This window comes from Balaenoptera physalus (assembly GCF_965194825.1).
Source record: "Balaenoptera physalus genome assembly, chromosome: 6".
Lineage (NCBI taxonomy): Eukaryota > Metazoa > Chordata > Mammalia > Artiodactyla > Balaenopteridae > Balaenoptera > Balaenoptera physalus.
This window is the reverse complement of record NC_138885.1, coordinates 123351236-123369649: the sequence shown is the minus strand read 5'-3', so window position 1 is coordinate 123369649 and position 18414 is coordinate 123351236. Positions and strand designations below refer to the sequence as shown.

Below are 18414 nucleotides of genomic sequence, written 5' to 3'. Positions count from 1 at the left end.
ACAATGTTGATTCTTCCAATCCAAGAACATGGTATATCTCTCCACCTGGTTGTATCATCTTTAATTTCTTTCATCAGTGTCCTATAGTTTTCTGCATACAGGTCTTTTGTCTCCTTAGGTAGGTTTATTCCTAGGTATTTTATTCTTTTTGTTGCAGTGGTAAATGGGAGTGTTTCCTTAATTTCTCTTTCAGATTTTTCATCATTAGTGTACAGGAATGCAAGAGATTTCTGTGCATTAATTTTGTATCCCGCTACTTTACCAAATTCATTGATTAGCTCTAGTAGTTTTCTGGTAGCATCTTTAGGATTCTCTATGTATAGTATCATGTCATGTGCAAACAGTGACAGCTTTACTTCTTCTTTTCCGATTGGATTCCTTTTATTTCTTTTTCTTCTTTGATTGCTGTGGCTAAAACTTCCAAAACTATGTTGAATACTAGTGGTGATAGTGGGCAACCTTGTCTTGTTCCTGATCTTAGTGGAAAAGGTTTCAGTTTTTCACCATTGAGAACGATGTTGGGTGTGGGTTTGTCACACATGGCCTTTATTATGTTGAGGTATGTTCCCTCTATGCCCACTTTCTGGAGGGTTTTTAATATAAGTGGGTGTTGAATTTTGTCGAAAGCTTTTTCTGCATCTATTGAGATGATCATATGGTTTTTCTTCTTCAATTTGTTAATATGGTGTATCAAATTGATTGATTTGTGTATATTGAAGAATTCTTGCATTCCTGGGATAAACCCCACTTGATTATGGTGTATGATCCTTTTAATGTGCTGTTGAATTCTGTTTGCTAGTATTTTGTTGAGGATTTTTGCATCTATGTTCATCAGTGATATTGGCCTGTAGTTTTCTTTCTTTGCGACATCTTTGTCTGGTTTTGGTATCAGGGTGATGGTGGTCTCGTAGAATGAGTTTGGGAGTGTTCCTCCCTCTGCTATATTTTGGAAAAGTTTGAGAAGGATAGGTGTTAGCTCTTCTCTAAATGTTTGATAGAATTCTCCTGTGAAGCCATCTGGTCCTGGGCTTTTGTTTGTAGGAAGATTTTTAATCACAGTCTCAATTTCAGTGTTTGCGATTGGTCTGTTTATATTTTCTATTTCTTCCTGGTTCAGTCTCGGAAGTTTGTGCTTTTCTAAGAATTTGTCCATTTCTTCCAGGTTGTCCATTTTATTGGCATAGAGTTGCTTGTAGTAATCGCTCATGATCCTTTGTATTTCTGCAGTGTCAGTTGTTACTTCTCCTTTTTCATTTCTAATTCTATTGATTTGAGTCTTCTCCCTTTTTCTCTTGATGAGTCTGGCTAATGGTTTGTTAATTTTGATTATCTTCTCAAAGAACCAGCGTTTAGTTTTATTGATCTTTGCTATTGTTTCCTCCATTTCTTTCTCATTTGTTTCTGATCTGATCTTTATGATTTCTTTCCTTCTGCTAACTTTGGGGTTTTTTTGTTCTTCTTTCTCTAATTACTTTAGGTGTAAGGTGAGGTTGTTTATTTGAGATGTTTCTTGTTTCTTGAGGTAGGATTGTATTGCTATAAACTTCCCTCTTAGAACAGCTTTTGCTGCATCCCATAGGTTTTGGTTCATCGTGTGTTCATTGACATTTGTTTCTAGGTATTTTTTGATTTCCTCTTTGATTTCTTCAGTGATGTCTTGGTTAAGTATTGTATTGTTTAGCCTCCATGTGTTTGAATTTTTTACACATTTTTCCTGTAATTGATATCTAGTCTCATAGTGTTGTGTTTGGAAAAGATACTTGATATGATTTCAATTTTCTTAAATTTACTAAGGCTTGATTTGTGACACAAGATATGATCTATCCTGGAGAATGTTTCATGAGCACTTGAGAAGAAAGTATATTCTGTTGTTTTTGGATGGAATGTCCTATAAATATAAATTAAGTCCATCTTGTTTAATGTATCATTTAAAGCTTGTGTTTCCTTATTTATTTTCATTTTGGATGATCTGTCCATTCGTGAAAGTGGGGTGTTAAAGTCCCATACTATGATTGTGTTACTGTCGATTTCCCCTTTTATGGCTGTTAGTATTTGCCTTATGTATTGAGGTGCTCCTATGTTGGGTGCATAAGTATTTATCATTGTTATATCTTCTTCTTGGATTGATCCCTTGATCATTATGTAGTGTCCTCTTTGTCTCTTTTAATAGTCTTATATTAAAGTCTATTTTATCTGATATGAGAATTGCTACTCCAGCTTTCTTTTGATTTCCATTTGCATAGACTATCTTTTCCCATCCCCTCACTTTCAGTCTGTATGTGTCCCTAGGTCTGAAGTGGGTCTCTTGTAGACAGCATATATATGGGTCTTGTTTTTGTATCCATTCAGTCTGTCTATGTCTTTTGGTGGGAGCATTTAATCCATTTACATTTAAGGTAATTATTGATATGTATGTTCCTCTTACCATTTTCTTAATTGTTTTGGGTTTGTTATTGTAGGTCTTTTCCTTCTCTTGTGCTTCCTGCCTAGAGAAGTTCCTTTAGCATTTGTTGTAAAGCTGGTTTGGTGGTGCTGAATTCTCTTACCTTTTGCTTGTCTGTAAAGGTTTTAATTTCTCCATCGAATCTGAATGAGATCCTTGCTGGGTAGAGTAATCTTGGTTGTAGGTTTTTCCCTTTCATCACTTTAAATATGTCCTGAAACTCCCTTCTGGCTTGCAGAGCTTCTGCTGAATGATCAGCTGTTAACCTTATGGGGATTCCCTTGTATGTTATTTGTTGTTTCTCCCTTGCTGCTTTTAATATGTTTTCTTTATATTTAATTTTTGATAGTTTGGTTAATATGTGTCTTGGCATGTTTATCCTTGGATTTATCCTGTATGGGACTCTCTGTGCTTCCTGGACTTGACTGACTCTTTCCTTTCTCATATTAGGGAAGTTTTCAACTATAATCTCTTCAAGTATTTTCTCAGTCCCTTTTTTTCTCTTCTTCTTCTGGGACCCCTATAATTTGAATGTTGGTGTGTTTAATGTTGTCCCAGAGGTCTCTGTGACTGTCCTCAATTCTTTTCATTATTTTTTCTTTATTCTGCTCTGCAGTAGTTATTTCCACTATTTTATCTTCCAGGTCACTTATCCGTTCTTCTGCCTCAGTTATTCTGCTATTGATTCCTTCTAGAGAATTTTTAATTTCATTTATTGTGTTGTTTGTCATTGTTTGTTTGCTCTTTAGTTCTTCTAGGTCCTTGTTAAACATTTCTTGTATTTTCTGCATTCAATTTCCAAGATTTCGGATCATCTTTACTATCATTACTCTGAATTCTTTTTCAGGTAGACTGCCTATTTCCTCTTCATTTGTTTAGTATGATGGGTTTTTACCTTGCTCCTTCATCTGCTGTGTGTTTCTGTGTTTTCTCATTTTGCTTAACTTACTGTGTTTGGGGTGTCCTTTTCGCAGGCTGCAGGTTCGTAATTCCCGTTGTTTTTGGTGTCTGTCCCCAGTGGCTAAGGTTGGTTCAGTGGGTTGTGTAGGCTTCCTGGTGGAGGGGACTAGTGCCTGTGTTCTGGTGGATGAGGCTGGATCTTGTGTTTCTGGTGGGTAGGACCGCATCCGGTGGTGTGTTTTGGGGTGTCTATGACGTTATTATGATTTTAGGCAGGCTCTCTGCTAATGGGTGGGGTTGTGTTCCTGTCTTCCTAGTTGTTTGGCATGGGGTGTCCAGCACTGTAGCTTGCTGATCATTGGGTGGAGCTGGGTCTTAGTGTTGAGATGGCAATCTCTGGGAGAGCTTTCGCTGTTTGATATTACATAGAGTGGGAGGTCTCTGGTGGACCAATGTCCTCAACTGGGTTCTCCCACCTCAGAGGCACAGGTCTGACACCCGACTGGAGCACCAAGACCCTGTCAGCCACATGGCTCAGAAGAAAAGGGAGAAAAAATAAATAAATGAAATAAAATAATATAAAATAAAGTTATTAAAATAAAAAATAAGTAATAAAAAATTTTAAAATTGAAAAGTAAGTAAAAAAGAAGAAAGAAAGAAGAGAGCAAACAAATCAAAAAGCAAACAAATCTGCCTATGATAATAAGCGCTAAAAACTATACAAAGAAAACCCACCAAAACCCCAAAAAAACAAAACAAGAAACGGACAGACAGGACCCTAGGACAAATGGTAAAAGCAAAGCTATACAGACAAAATCACACAAAGAAGCATACACATATACACTCACAAAAAGAGAAAAAGGAAAAATATAGATATATCTTTGCTCCCAAAGTCCACCTCCTCAATTCTGGGATGCTTTGTTGTCTATTCAGGTATTCCAGAGATGCTGGGTACGTCAGGTTGATTGTGGAGATTTAATCCGGTGCTCCTGAGGCTGCTGGGGGAGATTTCCCTTTCCCTTCTTTGTTCGCACAGCTCCTGGGGTTCAGCTTCGGCTTTGGCCCCGCCTCTGCGTGTAGGTCGCCTGAAGGCGTCTGTTCCCACCCAGACAGGACGGGGTTAAAGGAGCAGCTGCTTCGGGGGCTCTGGCTCACTCAGGCGGGGGGGAGGGAGGGGTCCGGATGCGGGGCAAGCCTGCGGTGGCAGAGGCCGGCGTGACGTTGCAGCAGCCTGAGCCACGCCGTGCGTTCTCCAGGGGAAGTTGTCCCTGGATCACGGGAGCCTGGCAGTGGCGGGCTGCACAGGCTCCCAGGGGAGTGTGGAGAGTGACCTGTGCTCGCACACAGGCTTCTTGGTGGCGGCAGCAGCAGCCTTAGCATCCCATGCCCATCTCTGGGGTCCGCGCTGATCGCCGCGGCTCACGCCCGTCTCTGGAGCTCGTTTAGGCGGCGCTCTGAATCCCCTCTCCTTGCGCACCATGAAACAATGGTCTCTTGCCTCTTCGGCAGCTGCAGACCTTTTCCCGGACTCCCTCCTGGCTAGCTGTGGTGCGCTAACCCCTTCAGGCTGTGTTCACGCCGCCAAGCCCAGTCCTCTCCCTGCGATCCGACCGAAGCCCGAGCCTCAGCTCCCAGCCCCGCCCGCCCCGGCGGGGGAGCAGACAAGCCTCTCGGGCTGGTGAGTGCTGGTTGGCGCCGAGCCTCCGTGCGGGAATCTCCGCTTTGCCCTCCGCACCCCTGTGGCTGCGCTCTCCTCCGCGGCTCCGAAGCTTCCCCCCTCTGCCACGCGCAGTCTCCACCCGCGAAGGGGCTCCTAGTGTGTGGACACCTTTCCTCCTTCACGGCTCCCTCCCACTGGTGCAGGTCCTATCCCTAATCTTTTGTCTCTGTTTTTTTTTTTTTCTTTTGCCCTACCCAGGTATGTGGGGAGTTTGTTGCCTTTTGGGAGGTCTGAGGTCTTCTGCCAGCATTCAGTACGTGTTCTGTAGGAGTTGTTCCACATGTAGATGTATTTCTGATGTATTTGTGGGGAGGAATGTGATCTACACGTCTTACTCCTCTGCCATCTTGAAGGTCTACCCACTTGTTTTAATTTTTAGATTCCACATATAAGTGATATACAGTCTTTGTCTGACTTAGCATAATACCTTCCAAGTTCATCTGTGTTGTTGCAAATGGCAAAATTTCATTGTTTTAATGGCTGAGTAGTATTCCATTGTGTGTGTATGTTTGTGTGTGTGTGTGTGTGTGTGTGTGTGTGTGTGTGTGTATCTCACATCTTCTTTATCCATTCATCTGTTGATGGACCAGGCTGCCACTATCTGCTGCTCTAGTGTGAGATGTCATCAAACACAGCATTGTATTTTCAGGATCTATGTAAGAAGAATTTCAGATCTGACAACATCTCTTTCTCAACTGTTGCCTAACCCACAAGTATTACAGGAAAGTGGCCCAATCATTTCAGAAATTTTCTCTGTTACGTTACATGTTTTACAGACAAAAGCAAACATGATCCCACAGATCTATACAACCTATGTGGTGATGAAAGAGTGAGGTTGTCTACCAACGTTTGATTAGGCAAGGAGAAGAACCAAATACGATTGGTTTTTCCTCACAATAGAAAAGATCCTGCTAATTACAGTTCTGTAAAATACAAAAGGTACAATGACAAAAATTATCTTACCACCCAAAGATAACCACTTAACACTTTGGTGTATACCATACTAGCCGTTTTACTTTTTTTCACACTCACATACATACATGCATTAAAAAAATCATTTTAAGTATATTGTTTAGTAACTCATTTTCATGTAATATGTTGTAGATGTTTTATCATGTTAAAAAATGTAGTATCATTTTTAATGTTTGCATGGTATTCTATTGTATGGAGGTATCAGAATTTATTTAATCAAGTCCCACATTGTTGGACATTTAGGTTGTTTCCAAATTTTCTGTGTTACAAACAGACGAATACTTCCTTGATTACTTCCTTAGAATAATCCCAAGGATGGAATTTCAGGATGAAAGAGTATACGTATCTAAAAGTTTGATTCTTATTGTCAAGCTACTGTTTATATTCCTGACAGGTGTGCCTAAGAGTGGCAGCTTTCTAAATCTTTGCCAGCGTGAGGGCAGATCATTTATTTCTTTAATCTTTGCCAGTCTCCTTGGAGAAAATATCCCTGCTTTCACTGTTGTTTTAATTTGCATTTCTCCTCCCCTCCTCACTTTTTGTTTTTTGTTTCTATTGGTTGAATTGTTTGTTACTATTCTTTTCCCATTTTTTTCTATTGAAGTATCTATTTTAAAAAAGAAAAGATAATACAATATATATAATATATAACAATATATTATTAATTATATAAATATATGATATTCCTATCATTAAAAGAAAACTTCAAATATTTATCTAGGGTCTGCTCTGTGCCAGTCACTGTTTAAGGCTCTTGGCGTATATTAGTATACAAAAGTCTCTGCTCTATGAAATTTATGTTTTATCAGGGAGAGACATTTGTATCTAATAACCATAATGAATAGTATAGTCAGGGATAGGTCTTTCTGAGAAGACTTGTTGGAGCTGAGCAAGCTGGCCCTGCAGGAGTCTGGGGGCAAAAACATTGTAACAGAGGAAACTGCTTGTTCTAAGGTGGACCACTGCCTGACATGTTCAAAAACTTGCATGGAGGCTGCGGATCTTGGATAGAAAAATTCCTAAATTAACCCATAAATTACATTTGATTCCTAGTAAAACATCAAAAGAATGTTTTTCAGAACTTGACAGAATTCAAAGCTCATGTAGAAAAAGTAACATGAGAGAATAGTCAGGAAATTTTTGAAAAAAAAGCATTGAACACTTTCAAATATTAAAATGTATTATAAAGCTATAATAATTAAAATAGGGCTTCCCTGGTGGCGCAGTGGTTGAGAATCTGCCTGCTAATGCAGGGGACACGGGTTTGAGCCCTGGTCTGGGAAGATCCCACATGCCACGGAGCAGCTGGGCCCGTGAGTCACAACTGCTGAGCCTGCGCGTCTGGAGCCTGTGCCCCGCAACGGGAGGGGCCGCGATAGTGAAAGGCCCGCGCACCGCGATGAAGAGTGGTCCCCGCACCGCGATGAAGAGTGGCCCCCGCTTGCCGCAACTAGAGAAAGCCCTCGCACAAACCGAAGACCCAACACAGCCAAAATAAATAAATAAATAAAAGTGCAATTTCCAACCCTCACCCTAGTGAACCAGCATCTTGGGGATGAAAATCAAAGTCTGAATTTAAAAAAAAATAATAATAATAATAATTAAAATAGTTTTGTACTAGCAATGGAATAGATAGTTCAGCAATATACCCAAATATATATGGAAATTTAATATGTGCTAAAGAAGGTATTTCAAATCTGTGGGGAAAAAGAAGTTTATTTTATAAATTTTGTTGGGCTCACTGGAAAGCTGTTTGAAAACAAAATAAAGCTGGTTAATTCATTGTCTCTCAAAACCAAAACAAATTTCAGAATGATCTGAGATTTAAATGGAGAGAAAAAAAAAAAGAATCCATTCAAGTCCTCTAAGAAGTATATGTGATTTAAAAAAAAAAATAACTTGGCGCGGTGAAAGACCTATTAAAACATAACATAAAACCCAGAATCTATAAAGAAAAAGAATCATAAATTAGACTCTAATTTAAATAAAACTCTTAAAAATGCCCCTTCTGAAAAAAAAAACTTAAAACAAAATCAAATGTGAAGTATTCCGATTGTGTTTCTACTCAGCTATAGGCCACCAAGCATTTGTCTCCCTCACCCCGCAAAAAGAGGGCCACATTCATCTCTTGTTTCTCAACTTCATTTTAACTTCCTTAAGGGTATACTAGATAAAGCAGAACACTACCAATATTTTTGAAACCCTCTGGGTATCTCAACTCCCTAGTCTTCGTCCCTTCCACCCCACTCAGAACTGACTAGTCTCAGATTTTGTGTTTCTCATTCCATTTCCTTTAGTTTCACCATCTATTTATGTATGCCCAAATAATATACTCTTTAGGTTATCCTGTTTTTCATTTTTATATAAATTGCACCATACTGTATATATGCTTTTGTGGTTTATTTATTTTTTTGTCCAAGTTTATACATGCAGCTGTAGTTCATTCATTCTCATAGCTGTATGGTGCTTCACTGTATGAATTTATAATTGTTTACCTGTTTTAGTATTGATAGACATTGGGATGTTTCCACTTTTTTGTTATAATGAACAATGTAATGGAACATTCTTATTTGGTCTTCCAGTGCACATGGGTAAGAGTTTCTCTGGGGAATATTCCTGGGTTCCTAATTGCTGGGTAGTAGGGTACACACATGCTCTGCCTTTCTAGGTAGGTAAGGCCATAATTTTCCAAATTGGTTGTATCAATTTATACTCCCACGTTCTTGCCAACATCTGGTTTTGTCAGACCTTCACATTTTTACCAATCTGGTGGGTATAAAAATGTATTTCATTATAATTTTAATTTTCATCTTCCTAATTTCTAATGTATGGAGAGCTTTTTTCATGTTTATTGGCCAGCCCGTCTTTCAGTTCTAGGAAATGCTGCCATCTCATTCCTGCTCTCAGGCTGGCTCTAAAATTAGACAAGAGAAGCACATATCTACACTTTGTGATACACTATTTCAACATTTTCCAAATATCTTCCTTATCTGTCAGCCAATGCCATTTGTGATGAGTACTTGTGGCCTAGTTTTACCTTTTCCATTAGATTATCCTAACAGTTTAGCTAGTCATAGAGAAGGCACAGGGTACCTGTGCGTGTGCAAGGATAAAAAGCAGGATGGGTGAGTTGTGGCATGTGGGAGATGGGAGCAGAATGCCTCTGGGTAGTTTGAGAATAGCAAGAAACTGACTAGGAAGATAACAATAATGACAATGCCCAATTTCCAGGACTTAAGACACAAGAACTATGATCGTCATTTATGAGTATTATTTCTAATCCTTACAATAATTCTCTAAGATGTACATTATTATCATCTCTACTTTACAGGTAAGGAAACTGAGGTTAAAGGCCACAGAACATCTTGGGGTGCCCAAAGGAGAGAAGGTCAGCATGCAATAATTCAGGAAGTCCATTATTCATTGATTCATTTTTCACTGAGTACCAGTTTGAGAGCAGAGAATTTTATTTGGCATTGGAGATATTTGCCATTGATGTGGCCTCTGCCAATCTATTATGTTGCACACTGGGGAAGGATTGCCTGCAGCCATAGAGGGAAGCTAATACAGTAAAAAAAACTGCTTCAATGGCAGTCAGAGAGACCTAAATCCCTCCCAGCTTATGTCCCCTCACCTGAATGGCCTTGGGGTCCTTACTGTACAGTATAGAGACGATAAGGGCAACGCTCCCTCGTGGAACTGTGTCAGCTCTGCCTTCTGAGTTGGGTGACTCAGAGTGGGCCTCAGTTTTACCATTTGTAAAATGAGAATAATGGTAGCACCTACCCTGGTGTATTAGTTCCCCATGGCTCCTGTAACATTTCCACAAACTTGGTGGCTTAAAACAAAGAAATTTATTCTCTCACAGCTCCGGGGGTCAGAAGTCCAAAATCAGTTTCATTGAGCTCAAGTCAATGTGTCCAGAGACACTACAGGGCTGTTCCAGAAGGCTAGGAGAGAATCCTTCCTTGCCTCTGCAGTTTCTGGTGGTTGCTGGCATTCCTTGGTTTGTGGCTGCATCTCTTCAATCTCTGCTCCAGTGGTTACACTGCCTCCCCTCTTCTGTTTTTCTCAAATCTCCCTCTAACTTCCTCTTATAAAGATACATGTAATTGCATTTATGGCCCCCCCTTTTTTTTCTTTGAATTGGTAGTTTTATTTTATTTTTAATTTTTTTAATTTTTGAGTTTTATTTATTTTTTATTTTTTTGAATTTTTGAATTTTTTTTTTTTATACAGCAGGTTCTTATTAGTTATCCATATTAGTGGCCCATTTTGATAATCCAGAAGAGTCGCTCCATCTGGAAATCTTTAACTTAATCTGAAAATACTGTTTCCATTTAAGGTAACATTTACAGGTTCTGGGGATTAGGGCTTGATATATTTGTGGGTTGTTATTCTGCCTATTACACTGAGGGTTGTTAGAAGGAGATCTGCTAAGGCTGGCAGAGGATTGAGCCCAGCATCTGCCAGTACAGAACGAGTAAATGTCAGTCTGTTTCCGCTTTTAAAAAGACGTTTCTAAGAAAGCCTCCCTAGTAGGACTGCTGTAAGGTTTAAAAAAGCACAGTTGTAATACGTAGCAGGGTGTAGGAGATCAAGGAATGAGATAAAAGCAGATCTACTAACAATTTCTCTCGCTCCCACTACTTGGTTTTGCACTTCCTTCTATGCCGGCCGCCTCAGACCCCGCCTACTCACAGTCTAACCCCCTCCCTGGAGGATTCTCCACCACGGGGTCCCTCCCCCTTACGCACGCGCCCCTCGCCCCGCCCCCCTAGCTTGGCGCCCTCCGTCCGTAGTGTGTTGGAGGCGTGAGGGCTTTCGCGGGCTGTTCATTTTATTGCCCATCAAATCCTAGCCCATTTTATCCAATTATGTCTCCTTTTTCAGCCTATAGTTTATTCACCCAACGAAGCTAGATTTACTGAGGTTAGTGGTCGCAATTTACCTGCTTTCAGCTGAGAAAAGAGAGGCGGAGCTTTTGGAAGAAAACTGGCGATATTCAAGACAGCCCGTACGAAAGAGGCCGGGTCCTACACACCTCGGTCGCCAAGCCCGGGCCAGCTAGCCGCGCCCAGGCCAGCTCGCCGCGCAGGCGCAGTGGGCCGGACTCGCCATGCCGACTGTCAGCCTGAAGCGGGATTTGCTCTTCCGAGCCCTGGGCCGGACCTACAGTGAGTGCACGTCCCGTAGCCTGGGCTCTGCGCCTCTCCTCAGAGTCTGGGACCCCCTGCAAAAAGGCATCGTGGCAACGTTCATGCTGCCCCGCAGGTTTTGGCCTTGGGCGTTCGAGTTCTAGATAGGGCATAAAGTCCCCGGCGGCCCTGCTGGGCCGATGTAGCCTCTGGGAACCGGTGTCTCCGCGGGTGCCATTGCATCACCGCACGTGCTGGGCTCACTGTGTCATTCATTCGGCGATATCGAGCGCCTGCTGCGTGTCTGATGCCAAGGGATAGAATAGGAATGAAGCTCCGGGTTGCCTCCCGAGTGTAGTTCATTAAGTGCAACAAGAGGAGCGCTGTGGGAACTCCATTTGTGAGCAACAGGATGTGTGTGTGTGGGAGGGCGGCCTTCTTTCTTAGTTTTACTTTTATTCACGTTTACTGAGCGCCTGTTATGTGCCAGGCACTGTTCTAAGTGCTTTGGGAACACAGCGGTGCACAGGGCACATAAGGTCCACGTTCACATTCTGATAAAGCAGGCAGATAATAAAACCAGCATATTAATAAGATGATTTCGGATAATGTTAAGTGCTAGCAGAGAAACAAAAAAGATATTGTGCTAAGAACAGCATTAGATAGGGTGGTAACGTGGGCTGAGCCCAGAGTGACAAGGAGTCTTTACTTGGTGGGTACGATTATCAGTTACCCTATACGTGTAGCAGTTGAAGTGACATCTGCCATGTCCCATATCATCAGCTTGTGTGACAGCAGTGATAATTGGTTTGTGAGAGCTGTTTTTGGTTTTAGGGCTTAATATAACAAAGGTCTAGTCGGTTTAACAGATACTGCTTCCTCCAGTAAGATATTACTGTGAAAATAAAATTAGCTTTTTAAAACGTTTCTTAAGGTGCATTTTTGGATACTATGTGCAGTTGACCCTTGAACAATCCAGGTTTGAACTGGGTGGGTCCATTTATAGAAGGAATTATTTTCAACAGTAAATACTAAGGTATTACATAATCCACGGTTGTTGAATCCTCCCATGCGGAACCCAGGAGGGCCAACTGTAAGAGAGATTCTGGACTTGGTGGAGGGCTGGGAACCCCTGATCCCTGCCTTGTTCAAGGGTCAGTTGTGTTCTTAAAGTGTTATTCTTCCTAGGGTTCTGCCCTAAGTCCCTGAAAATAGAGGTAATACTCTTGTCCTCTAAACAGGGCTCTAATTCCCTATACTTTTTATTTCATACTATGCTTTTTTATATTTCTTATCCATCCTTCTAAACCATATTCTCCCTAATTGTGTATGATATACCTGAATTACACAAGATGGTGTGTAGCAAAAATTTGTTCAGTACATCTATGATCAGTTCCCACCTGTGTATCCATATCTGGGAAAGTAAGAAATAAGTCAGGTTTTAAGAAATGATGATTTATTACCTGTTTACTGTCATCTGATGTTTTAATATATTCTCTAGATGCCTCCTCCCCTTTTCCATATTGAGAGAGATCAGGTAAGCTTGATTATCCATAAATATCTGTGGACTACTGACTCATTAAAATTTCAGTCAGGAAGATTGATGTTGAAGTGTACTTCACATGGGTCAGAAATAATACTTATCATTAGTTTATATTTCACATGTTCTTTCTTGAAATCTTTTAAATGTAAATTAGGTTGAGGTCAAAGTTGGAAAAACATGTTTGGCAAAGCATCTCGTTTGCAAGCAGCGTGGATCCGGCTTGTTTCTTGCCCCCTCCCCCCTTTTCTGTCTTTCTGTCTTCCTCTTTTTTTCTTGTTTACGGGTAATGTCTCATTCACTCTTTTCTATCCCCATTCCCTCTTTTTTTTTTTCAGTCCCTCTAGGGCTTTCTTTTTGTCTGTCCTAAATTCCATTGTTTCATCAGTCATTGCCTTTCACCACTTATTTGCTTATCAAGGATAAGCAAAGGATATTTTTCAGGCTGCTTTTATTCTGTTCATTTTGCTCCTCTGGGGCAGTTTTGTCTCCTTAGTCTATCTTTTTTATCGCCTTTCTGCTCAGATGTTTTCCTCTTGCCACTCGTTTTTTTGTTAACTGGTTTGTTTTCACTGTTCTTCAATTCTGGCCCTGTTCTGCCTTGGTGTAATTGCTGGCAATGTGGCCAGAGCCACCTGTGTATATCATGAACCTTGACGATGTAGTTACTTAGGTGTGTCATTTTGTTAGAGGGAATCATTAATCACGATTTCATTGTTGATTCGTCCGTCTAAGTGCATGAAATACAGCTGAAAGGAATAAAACAAATTGTATGATAATTAGGACTCAGTAGAGGATTCAGTATATTTTAATGATTCTGTACAATTTGGTAAGTAACCATTTAGTTATCTATTACTGCATAATTAATTACCCCCAAATTTAGCAGCTTAAAACAACAGTCATTTGTTATATGTTTCTGAGGCTCAAGGATTGGGAAGTGGCTTAGCTGGGTGGTTCTGACTCTCACCTGGTTGTAGTGAAAGTGTCAGGACTCTAGTCATCTCGAGGCCTAACTGGGGCTGGAGAGTCCAATTCCAAGTTCACTCAAGTGCTTGTTGGCAGACTTCAGTTCCTTGCTGATTTTTGGTCAGAGATTTCAGTGCCTCCCACCTGGACCTCTCCATAGGACTGCTTGCAACATGGCGGCTTGTTTGTCCCAGAGTGAGAGGTCCAAGAGAGTGCTCCAGATAGAAGCCACAGTTTTTACTAACATCTCGTAAGGGATACACCATCCCTTGTCATATTCTCTAGGTCACACAGACCAGTTCTGGCACCGTGTGGGTGAAGACTACAAAGGGTGTGAATACCAGGAGGCAGGTGCTCTTGGAGGCCATCTTGGGGACTGACTACTACAGTCTGCCCTCTGGCCCCTAGTGATTCATGTTCCTCCCACATGCCACACACACGCCCTCCCAAGGCCCCAGGACGTGTCATCCCATTACAGAAGCAGCTCAGAATCCAGAGTCTCATCAGCTAAATCAGGTCCAGTTGTGGATGAGGCTCTTCGGGTATAGTTCCTTAAGTACAGCTGCTTGAGTAGAATTACTCTTGGCCTGAGAGACTAAAGAGACAGGTTATCTGCCCCACCTGCACCTAACATACAGTGGTAGGACAGGCATAGGACATTCTTCTTCAAATGGGGAAAATGGGAGACACAAAGGAGTTATTAGTCCATGGCAGTTCTGGAACTGAGCTGGCAAACGTTGCGTATTCTTGATCAGATGTCAAGGCCTGGGATCATTGTCCGTGGTTCTGCCCTACCTTCTAGGCTCTTGGTTCCACCCTCTGGGTGATCCTCATTATTTTATTTTTTGGTGAAAGAAAGCACGTGCTTTACAGCTGATTAGTTTTCTTGGTCTACTTCCCACTGATAGAATTTTGGGGGCTCAAAGACTTCATTTTGTCCCATCTCTGTCCCTTTCAGCTCCAGCTTGCCATGTTTCTGCATTTTTTTTTTTTAAACTTTGTGGGTCTTTGGTCAATTTTGCTGGTTTCCACTTCATTAGTCAAAAGCCACACCACCCACAGATCTCTGAAATAAGCTGTTTTGTACCTTTTGCTGATACAGCTCTTATTTTTTTTTTTAAATTTATTTATTTATTTTTGGCTGCGTTTGGTCTTCGTTTCTGTGCGAGGGCTCTCTCTAGTTGCGGCAAGCGGGGGCCACTCTTCATCGCGGTGCGCGGGCCTCTCACTATCGCGGCCTCCCTTGTTGCGGAGCACAGGCTCCAGACGTGCAGGCTCAGTAGTTGTGGCTCACGGGTCTAGTTGCTCCGCGGCATGTGGGATCTTCCCAGACCAGCGCTCGAACCCATGTACCCTGCATTGGCAGGCAGACTCTCAACCACTGCGCCACCAGGGAAGCCCCAGTGCTCTTATTTAAGCTCAGTTGGGTGACTGAATAAATTTGTGAGGCACACCCTTATTTTCTTTATATGTAGTGCCTTTTGTCTGAATGAATAGTGCCTTTGATTTTACTGCGTCTTAAGATTTTACAATCATGCCCTTGATTCATCTTTTGACCACGTTTCCTGGAAATGCTCTGGGTTTGCTCTTTGATCAGAAGTCATTTTTTTTTTTTAACATCTTTATTGGTGTATAATTGCTTTACAATGGTGTGTTAGTTTCTGCTTTATAACAAAGTGAATCAGCTATACATATACATATATCCCCATATCTCCTCCCTTTTGCTTCTCCATCCCTCCCACACTCCCTGTCCCACCCCTCTAGGTGGTCACAAAGCACCGAGCTGATCTCCCTGTGCTATGTGGCTGCTTCCCACTAGCTATCTATTTTACGTTTGGTAGTGTATATATGTCCATGCCACTCTCTCACTTCGTCCCAGCTTACCCTTCCCCCTCCCCCCTCCCCGTGTCCTCAAGTCCATTCTCTACGTCTCCGCCTTTATTCCTGTCCTGCCCCTGAGTTCTTCAGAACCATTTCTTAGCATTTTTTTTTTTTTTTACATCTGGGGAGGCTGAGAATTCTTAAAACCATTAGGTCCTGGCTCCTTTTTGTTTAATAGTCTTTCCTTTAGTTTATCTCTTCTCTCACAGTCTAAACCAGGAGACACTTTCAGCACTGGCTGGAAAGGTTAGTTAAGTCACCCGGTTGAGTAGGTACCTTTTCTCCAGTCCCCATAACTGTAGGCAACAGTGTTGCTAAACTTTGCCTCTACATAAGAAGGATACCCCTTCTGTCAGTTTCCGATAACGCTTCCTCACTTTCCTTCATATCCTCACTGCCATCCTTATCAGAGACTGAGGCTTCTATTAACAGCTTTGTCAAGGCACTTTAGGTTTTCATTTACACTCTCAAAGCCCACCTCCTCCTGATTCCGAAGCCTTGCCCATGTTTTCCCGTGTTTTGTTATGGCAGCACTCTACATCCAGTGACTGAAGTCTGGGTTAGTTATCTGTTGCTACCTAACAAATTACTCCAGTACTTAGGAGGGTAAAACAACAAGCCTTTATCATCTCACACAGCTTCTGAGAGAGGAACTGAGGGAGGAGTGGCACAGCTGGGTGATCTGGCTCTGGGTCTTCCACCAGGTTGCAGTCAAGCTGTCAGCGGGGCCTGCAGTCATCTCAAGGCTTGGTTGGGCTGGGTTTGCTTCCCAGCTCACTCATGTGGTTGCTTGAGACGTGAACGGTGTGAGTACCAGGAGGCAGGGGTCCTGGGGGCCTCTGTTACTTCCTGCCCTAGTGATACCCATTCATGCGCACAGGGGCCTGGGAGCCATTGCCCACGCCTCCTGCTCGCTCACTGTTCCCACCTCCCAGTCAGTCCTTGAGCCTCACAGATTCTGCCCCTGACGTTTCGCACATTCTTCCTTCTCCCCCAGACTCACTGCTGGCTGCTTTAACCAAGTCCCAACTGTCTCGCTTGTCTGTGACAGTAGATTCTCTGCTCCAATTTGTCCACCACCATTCTTTAAAATGCAGGTCTAATCATGCTATTATCCAGCTGGAAATCCTTTAGTGTAACTCCCCGTTGCCTCAGGCAGGACAGAGGGCAAATCCCTTGGCATCTTGAGCTGACTTCTTTCTGCGTTTTTCATCATATCTCTTCCTGACATGAACCTCACGCTTCATTCATATGGAACGTCCCAAATTTGCCATGCGGTTGTCTCATTCCCCACAGTCCCTGCCTAATGAATTCATCCTTTCTGTGAAGCCTTTGCTGACTCTCAGTGGAGTTGATTGCTTCCTTTGTGCCAACTGGGTACCTTGCACTTAACAATAACTGTATTTACACATCTGGTTTACTAGAGTAGGGCATAGTTAAGGCAAGAATTGTATCTTATTTATCTCTGTAGCCCTGGCACCTAGTACAGTGCTGACACATAGTAGGTGCTCAATAAATGTTTGTTAAATTGAAGTTCAATGTCAGGAACAGGAATCTTAAGACCAGCTTCTTACTAGAATATACTAGTAATGATGGTTTGTGTTCAGTTTTTGGTAACAAGGAAACCCTGACAATGCTGTATCAGGTAGCAAAGCAAAGTAGGATATAACTTAAAAGTAAGGAAGAGAACTATTAATTATTGCAGACCTACTATGTTTCAGGGCGCTATGCCAGGCCCATTATCTGCATGAACTCATTTAAATCTTTCCAACAGTTGCATGCTACAAATAAGTGGCTGTAAAATGCTACTTTATGGATGAGGCATAGGAATCAGAAAGTTTACATAAAGTGCCAAGCTCTCAACTGGTAAGTGGAACAGTCAGAGTTCGAACTTGGATTGACCTGGCTCCAAAGCCAACTGTCAGGCCACCTCAGAGAATTTTAAATGATAGGATTTATATGACATTATTCCTTTATGTTGGATCTGTGATTTGGAGCCTACTTTACATTGGATCCCTGCTTAGCAAGTTTTTTTTCTTCCAAGTAAATGTAAACTTCCTAGTGCAGGTAACCTAATTCTGTAGCTGGATATTAGATGAATCAGCCCTTTTTAAAATAGTTTTGGTTTTCTTAAAAAATGTTTTTTGGTCAAGCTTTTTTTGTTTTTAAATGGAGATATCTGATGCCTGATATTTAGTATGCTTGGTGTAAGACGGTTAAAAAAATGCAGTTTATATGTTATTTTCATTTGTACTGAACAGATTAAAATTAGCAATCTCTCTTTTTTTTTTCTAGCTGACGAAGAATTTGATGAACTATGTTTTGAATTTGGCCTGGAACTTGATGAAATTGTATGTATTGGATATTTATTTCTCTAATATTCTGTGTATAAGTTCATTATATTTTATCTTTGTTACCTTATGGTTAGACTAAGATGGAACATTTGTGGGCTGTGGTGCTTTCTGTGTTAGGGGGCTAAGCTCTGGTTCTAAGAGTGTTACTTTGTGTAAAATCTCAAAAGGGGTTCATGCCTTATTCTGATACAGTACCCTCAAGTCATCACGCTAGTGCTGTGGAGGTGGATAGACCCTCTCAGGTAACCCCAGAATGAAAGCAGTCTCGCACGCAGTGAGGTGCCATTTGCAGATAACCAGATGGAAGGGGTCTGGGAGCAGTGGAAACTGTGCTTCAGCCAGAGTTGCTGTCTCCTTGGCCTCTGGCTCCCCCTCCTTCACTTCCTCTGTGTCCCACCCCACCTTCCCCCGTGCCTATTTAACCAGTGTTAATTCATTCTTCATTTATTATTCTATACATGGATCTTGTAAAATGATCTACTTTTTGAAGAATTGCTTGT

At 41.7% G+C, this 18414-nt stretch overlaps 1 protein-coding gene across 5 annotated transcripts in view; it reads left to right on the top strand.

The window, feature by feature from the left end:
• Window positions 1-11073: 11073 nt before the first annotated feature.
• Window positions 11074-18414, top strand: part of FARSB (phenylalanyl-tRNA synthetase subunit beta) — a 65500-nt gene continuing 58159 nt past the window's right edge. For 2 of the 5 annotated variants that reach the window (XM_082464654.1, XM_082464652.1), the window contains exons 1-2: window positions 11075-11212; window positions 17856-17911. In XM_082464654.1, the coding sequence (XP_082320780.1) occupies window positions 17871-17911 (41 nt within the window). In that variant the 5' untranslated portion in view covers window positions 11075-11212; window positions 17856-17870. Of the gene's footprint in view, window positions 11213-12674; window positions 12711-17855; window positions 17912-18414 lie in introns of all 5 variants that reach the window. The other 3 variants (XM_082464651.1, XM_082464653.1, XM_082464650.1) reach the window with 3 other exon arrangements.